Source organism: Sus scrofa, chromosome 3, assembly GCF_000003025.6.
Source record: "Sus scrofa isolate TJ Tabasco breed Duroc chromosome 3, Sscrofa11.1, whole genome shotgun sequence".
NCBI lineage: Eukaryota > Metazoa > Chordata > Mammalia > Artiodactyla > Suidae > Sus > Sus scrofa.
The window spans coordinates 72,189,721-72,197,310 of record NC_010445.4 but is presented as its reverse complement, the minus strand read 5'-3'; the positions used below and the strand labels follow the sequence as shown (position 1 = coordinate 72,197,310).

The 7,590-nt window shown below is 46.7% G+C and overlaps 1 protein-coding gene across 1 annotated transcript; it reads right to left on the bottom strand.

The window, feature by feature from the left end:
• On the bottom strand, positions 522-6,393 carry FAM136A (family with sequence similarity 136 member A). The gene is made up of 3 exons (XM_003125051.6): positions 6,154-6,393; positions 5,115-5,255; positions 522-2,032 (listed from the first exon to the last, which is right to left on the bottom strand). The coding sequence occupies exons 1-3, from the start codon at positions 6,277-6,279 to the stop codon at positions 1,844-1,846; spliced, it is 456 nt and encodes a 151-aa protein (XP_003125099.3). The 5' UTR covers positions 6,280-6,393; the 3' UTR covers positions 522-1,843.

Below are 7,590 nucleotides of genomic sequence, written 5' to 3'. Positions count from 1 at the left end.
TATAGAAGACTTAGGCCAAAACGGAAAAGCATTGGTTGTACAACTGGGCAGCAGAAACTGACAGAACATTGTAAATAAACTATAACAAAAATTAAAAAAAGGGAAAGCATTGGTGATTTTAAGTAGGGATGGTTCTACAAGATTCAGTTCATTTCTTAGATATATAAGTAGAGACAAAATTATCATATATCTTACTCAAAAACCTCGACATTGCATTTTCTCTAGAGGAGTGATATCGGTCTTTTCCACTTCTTGCTGTTAGTGTTTAATTGAAGCTAGAGACCTGACATGAATATTGAATTTCTTTTTCAGCCTTATAGTTTGTTTTACACTAAAGGACTTAAGTTTGTAGTGCCCTAGTCTGCCCTCAAAGACTCTTCTCATTTACAAGCATCTGAACAATAACACAAAACTAATTTTCACTCCCCTGGACCTCTTAAATTTATTTCACACATTACAAAGAGAAACATCCTGAAAAAGTTATATATTCACTGCCCAGATATAAGGAAAGAAATACAATGTGGAAGAAAAAATTAAACCTTATTTATTTTTAAAACCAAACCACTAGGAAAATATATCACGGTCTTGAAACAGCGAACAGACAGGCTATATTATCATTTCAAGTAATAAGTTGGTAAAAAGACAACAAGGTCCTTATCAAAACAATAAGGTGCCAGAACTGGGGCAGGAACCAAAGGCCCTGACAAAATTGGTATTTGGTAATGAGGGGCTGTCCCTCTTTTCCAAGAAGTCACAGCTGGCCCCTGAGTTGCTTTTTCTCCCTTGACCTTCATGTTGCCAAGGGATTGTCTCAATAGAGCCTTGTTATTTCAGGTGGCAAAGTAAGCAATACTGGGTTTAGGCTTTCATTCTATCTGTTTTATGAAAACCAGATTTTTCCAAATCCAGTACTTCACAACTCTCTTAATTAAGAAGATAAAAGTTTCTCTTTCACTGTTCATGCCTAAGTCCTAGTATACAGCACAATCAAGATCCCCTTCAAGGGTGAGTGTCATCGTAAGATTGTTCTGTCCCTCTGCTGCAGCCTTAGGGCCCATCGTGGCTACCTGTGAAAGGGAAGATTTGCTTCCCATACCAGTGTGACATCACCTCTCATATTTCTGCAGGGTCTTCAGGCTGAAAGATGTAAATGTGTGAGCATTTTAAATAAGGCACATCTACATCTCAATGGTCAGAAATGAATACTCACAAGGACCCTTTCAAAGTTCTTATCCAAACTACCGCTCCCAACTCCACGTCTTAAGGTAACTTCATGCCCTTGTGTATAAAAGAAAACCAAGCAAAACAAAACCCTGGAAGCCCCCTTCCACCTCCTAAACTGGTGACCTTGCGAATCTTGTTTTACTGTAGTTTGTGGAAAATGGCGTGTTGGATCAATGTGTGTTGATCCTTCTGGTAAACAGGAGGTTGGCTGGCAATAAACAGAAACACCTCTCACACTCCACTGGACCACAGGCAGGTTAGAGGAAACTGCCAGCCTGTTGGTACCTGGGTACTAAGAGAATCTGGTACCTCGGAGGGCTCTGGTTTGCTACAAGGGAGGCTCCCCACTGCCAGGATAAGCACTGGCCACGTGAAACTGAGGCTCAGAAACTCTCTCATGCAAACCCTGACCCAAATTTTAGCACCAGTTTTTTTTCCATTTCACTTTCTAGGACTGAAACACAAAGGAACCAGTATCCAGAGGCAAGTGACAGAGGCCTTAAACTTGCTGCCATCCATAATTTTCTTCATTCATAAACTTTGCTTAAAAGACCCAAAACCCCCATTCCTCTTTTTAAATAGATTCCTGCCCTCTGCCCCAATGGCCAACAGCAGACTTCTATTTCCCCATGGACGAGAGTGACTCCTTCATCTTCTTGGTCATGGTTGGGATGAGGTTCATGTGGTCATCCACACACTTGGTCACACAACACTCCAGCTGCCGCTTCACCTGGAGCTCCTTACTCCCTGCGTCTATTGAATCTTTGGCTTTGTCGTTGCAGTGCAAAGTGCACCGGGCCAGGCGGTCCTGGGACAAGAAGGGAAAAAGTAGAGAAGCCTGAGAGACTGATCTTTATTTGCCAAGTGCTTATCCTGGGCCAGGCTCTGTGCCTGTGCTGTATTTCGGCCTGACACGTGTTACCTTGATTAAAGGGACCCTATGATGCAATTAACTAAGACTGTCCTGACTGAAACAGATGGTGGCACTGTAAGGGCCTGGACAAAGCATTACTAGAAAGCAGATGAATGACAGAATTAATTGTACAGAAGCTCCTTCCAGGAAGTAACTAGAGGCTACTGTTACTCAATTAGAGTTTCAAACATCTTGATTTTTATAAGGTCTGTCCTCGCTATAGAAAAACACTCAAGTTGGAGTTCCCACTGTGGTTCAGTGGGTTAAGAACCCGACTAGTATCCATGACGATCCCTGGCCTTGCTCAGTGAGTTAAGAATCTGGTGTTGCTGCAAATTGCCGCGTAGGTCACAGATGCATCTCAGATCTGACGTTGAATAGGTGTAGGCCAGCAGCTGCAGATCTGATTTGACCCCTAGCCTGGGAACTTCCATATACCGTAGGTGTAGCCCTTAAAAAAAAAAAAAAAAAAAAAAAAGGAGTTCCCATCGTGGCGCAGTGGTTAACGAATCCAACTAGGAACCATGAGGTTGCGGGTTCGGTCCCTGCCCTTGCTCAGTGGGTTAACGATCCGGCGTTGCCGTGAGCTGTGGTGTAGGTTGCAGACGCGGCTCGGATCCCGAGTTGCTGTGGCTCTGGCGTAGGCCGGTGGCTACAGCTCCGATTCAGCCCCTAGCCTGGGAACCTCCATATGCCGCGGGAGCGGCCCAAGAAATAGCAACAACAACAACAACAACAAAGAGAGACAAAAGACAAAAAAAAAAAAAAAAAAAAGAAAGAAAAAAAAAATCACTCAAGTGAACAAGATTTATTGAACATCTCCTATGTGCCGGGGGCTCTTCTGATGTTGGGGAATATAGCAATAAGTAAAAGAGATAAATTCTGGCCTTCACTTGATTATATTCCAGTGGGAAAAGATGGAGAAACAAAGTAAGTAAGTAGAGATGTTGAAGTGACAGCTGGATATGACTCTGGAGATCAGAAGTGAAACTGGTGTAGAACTATGAATGCAGGAGTTGTCAGCCTTTAGTTTTTTTCTTTTTTTGTCTTTTGTCTTTTTAGGGCCGCACCCACGGCATATGGAGGTTCCCAGGGCTAGGGGTCGAATCGGAGGTGCAGCTGCTGGCCTATGCCAGAGCCACAGCAACTTGGGATCCAAGCCGCATCTGCGACCTACACCACAGCTCACGGCAACACCGGATCCTTAACCACTGAGCGAGGCTAGGGATCCAACCTGCGTCCTCATGGATGCTAGTCAGATTCGTTAACCACTGACCAACTACAGGAGCTCCGAGTTGTCATCCTTTAGACAGTAGTTATAGCTGTGAGATTAGAGAACTAGATGGAAAAGGGAAAAGGTCCTAGGCACTCTAATGCTCCTCAGAGGTTGGAGTGGGGAAAACCCAGTAAACGAGAACAGGAAAGGAGGGCCAGGGAGAGGTAGAAAACCAGGAGAGTGAAGCATCCTATCCTGGTGGCCAAGTGGATAAAGTTTCTGAAGGAGAGCAATCCACTGTGTCAATGATGCACGTAGGCTGAGTAAAATAAGGAGAAATGACCCCTGGACTCAGCCCCATGGAGGAACGTGGCAAGAGTGGTTCCGGCACAGAGGAAGAGTCAGTCTGATCGGAGAGGACTGTGTAGTGAATGCAAAGAGAAAGTTATATAGTAATTCAAGACTCACATTTTGAAAGACCCTCTCTGTAAAATGAGGTGTCAAACACAAAGAAACCCTCCAGCGTTCCATGATCTTGGAGAAGTTATGCTTTCATAGTGTCAGTTATTTTGAAGAATTTTATATGAGATGTAAAAATGTACCACATTAGAGATAATTTTTCCATGTTAACAGAATCCCAGGCTATCAAAAACTGGGTCAGAGGTAGGCCCTGCTTTCCCCAAGGTCCAGAAAACTGTATCTTGAAGGCAATAAAATGAACTTGTCGCTACCCTTTGCTCTGGAGAGGGATACGGGTGTCTCTGAGTAACCTCAAGAGAGGCTTATGAGACAGGCATCATCGAGTCAACAATAATAATGCTTCATATAAATTGAAGTTCTTTGGTGGTCCATCAGGTTAAGGATTTGGCACTGTGGAGTTCCCATCATGGCTCAGTGGTAACCAACCTGACTAGTATCCATGAGGACACGGGTTTGATCCTTGGCCTTGCCCAGTAGGTTAAAGGATCCATTGTTGCCGTGAGCTGTAGCTGTAAGTCGAAGATGTGGTTTGGATCCCACAACGTTGTCGTGGCTGTGGTATAGGCTGGGAACTGCAGCTCTGATTCAACCCCCAGCTCCAGGAACTTCTTCCATATGCTTCAGGTGTGGCCCTGAAAAAAAAAAAAAAAAAAAAAAGGATCTGGCATTGTTACTGCTGTGCCTTGGGTTGCTGCTGTGGTGTGGGTACGATTCCCTGGCCTGAGAACTTCCATATGCCCTGGGCACAACCAAAAGAAAAAAAAAAAAAGGCCTCATGTAAATGATCCTCATGTAAATGACTGCTCTTCACTGACACAGGAGCTGCCCTCTGCCCTCTGCAGAAAGGGGCATTTGGGTGGGTCAATCCACAAAACGATAGCAAGATCTTGCTCTAATCATACCTTTTTGACTGGCCTATTCCACTTTTCTGGGGATTCTGCTATTGTAAGAATGAATTACTATGCTTTAAAAAGCTTCATACTGTACAGTATACATGCCATAGTTAGTGTCTATGGGGGAAAAAAGCATAAGCCTGTTGGTCATGAACTCTCTTTTACATTACTTTTATGGAAAATTCTTGTGGTGCTCTACCTCCAGGACTTTTTCCAAAATTTTTTTTCCCAAAATTTAAAACCCTGTGAAGTCTAATGGTCATAGGACTGTCACAAATGTTAACACGGAGCCAAGGCACTAAAGCCAAGAGTTTTGAACAAATGCTTGTCATCTCCTGCAAAAGAGCAACCTCAAGGGCTAGAGTACTCTGATTGGGATATTGCTCACCTGGAACTTCTCCAACTCACTGGTGACCAGGGCCTGGGCTTGAGCCAGAGGTGCATGGCAGCGCTCGATGCACTGATGCACCTGCTGCATGGATGCCTGGCTGTCCTCACAGCAGCCAGCACTGCACCGGAACATGAGGCCCTGTGGAAGGAGGGCAGAGAGAGATTAGGTAGGGAAGCCTCCAGGGCAGAGATGACCAAGGAGTGCAATAGAGGCCAGGAGTGTCTATACCTGTACCTCTCCTTATAACAGATTTCAGGGCCTTAAAACCATGAATGGAAATATTATCCTTGGTGCCCAGTGGAGTACCTCACCGCCTCCTTGCTGCTAACTCATTGGCACTTGTGGTATTGAAGGCTGAGTGGACAGGGAAGGTGGCGAAGGTCAGATAAAGCCAAGTTCTGAAAACGAGGAGCCTATATCACAGGATTCAGAGGTCAGCAACCTAGTAACCTACTCCCACCAGGGGGCAACTGGTCTACTAATTGACTCCAGGGTCACCTTTACAAGGGAAACTCACAATTCGGTTAGGAAAGAAGGACCAACAGCCACAAAACATTTAGGGGATCAAAGCAGAACAGCATATAAGCTGTGGAGCCGGGTTCGATGCAACAGAACCGGGCATGACCTGGCCATTGAGAAGGCCTAGCGCTTTCGCCTTTCCGGTCTTTCGCCTTTGGCCATGCTCTTTTTCCGGCCTCGGGCTGCTCACCTGCAGAAGGGGCCGCGAAAAAGGGGGAGGTGCGGGAGGCCGAACGCCTCACACGAGAGACTTTTAACCCTGGTCCCGGAACACCCCTCCCCCCGCCTGGTCTAGGGGACAAACGGCCTTGCGCGTGGCAAGAGCGCACAGATTTCATCCGCTCAGTCGAAGCTTCAGAGGTTTTGTCTGAGGACGCCGCGACGACCCCAGGGACATCGCGACCCGGGTGTGCGGGGAGGAGGGCACTGGTGCTGGATATGGCGCAGCGGCTGCGGGAAGGGGCCAGGAGTTCCGGACCGCTGGGGCTCCCCCCTCGATCGGCCTCCGCCCGGCTACCTGCATCTTCCGGATGTTCTCTCTCTCCAGATTCTTCACCATGGAGTCCACTGCCTCCTGCACCCGGAGCTGCTGCAGCTCCGCCATGGCGACCCCAGCTGCTCCCTGCCGCGCCGGCGCCCACATGGACTCAGGCGCACCGGCCCGCCCGCTCCGCGCAGCTTCGCGGGTCACAGCGGCGCGTCCTTCCAAGAGCCCACGCCGCCGCCTAGCGTCCAGAGAGGAGCAACTGCACGCCAGGAGGCCTGCTCCCGCCCCACTCCCTGGCCCCGCCCCCATGCGTCAGCGACGCTTCCCCCCCCCCCCCCCCCCGGTTGTTTGGGCTTCTTCATTTTGCCCGCCCACCTCTGTCCTCTGCGAGAGCTCAGGGAAGGTTATTTCCTCTTTCTCTGCCTTCTGTCCCTCTCCCTTTCCACTAAAATTCTTTAAAGATATTTAATGTAAGTAACATATAGTAAGTGCGAAGGTCTTAGGTGTAAACAGCTTGATGAGTTTTAGCAAATCTTGCCCTTTCCTAACCTCTGTCCATTCTCTCCCTATTCCCTCACTCCTGACCCCAGGCAGCCACTGATCTGCTTTCTATCACTAGGGATTACATTTTCCCTTTCTAGAATAATTTATATATATAAAATATTATATATATATATATCTCGTTAATATGTACTTTTTGGGGGCCTGGCCTCTTCACCTAAACATAATGCTTTTTATTTTTTTTATTTTTTGGTCTTTTCTGGGGCTGCACCTGCAGCATCTGGAGGTTCCCAGGCTAGGGGTCCAATCAGAGCTATAGCTGCCACCTACACCACAGCCACAGCCAAAGCCAGATCTGAGTCACATCTGCGACCTACACCACAGCTCATGGCAACGCCAGATCTTTAACCCACTGAGCAAGGCCAGGGATTGAACCCGCAGCATCATGGTTCCTAGTCGATTTGTTAACCGCTGAGCCATCATGGGAACTCCAAGAGTGCTTTTGAGATTGAACCATATCTTCAGTTCTTTTTTTGCTGCTGAATCCTGTTGAATGGACATACTACAATTTGTTTTTCCACTCCCCTGTTGGTGGACTTTTGGGTCTTTACCAGTTATTAGCTGTTTTTTTTTTTTTTTTTTTTTTTAAATTTTTAGGGTTGCACCTGCAGCATGTGGCAGTTCCCAGGATAGGGGTCAAATCAGAGCTACAGCTGCGGGCCTACACCACAACTCACAGCAATGCCAGATCCCTGATCCACTGAACGAGGGCAGGGATTGAACCTGCATCCTCATGGATACTAGTTGGATTAATTTCTGCTGAGCCAAAAGGAACTCCCAGCTGTTCTGAATAAAATGGTGACTAAGAACATCCTTGAGCAAGTCTTTTGTAGGCATAGATTTCCATTTCTCTTGGGTCAATATCTAGAAGTGAAATTGAAACAGGAGGAAAGGGGGATGAGGCAT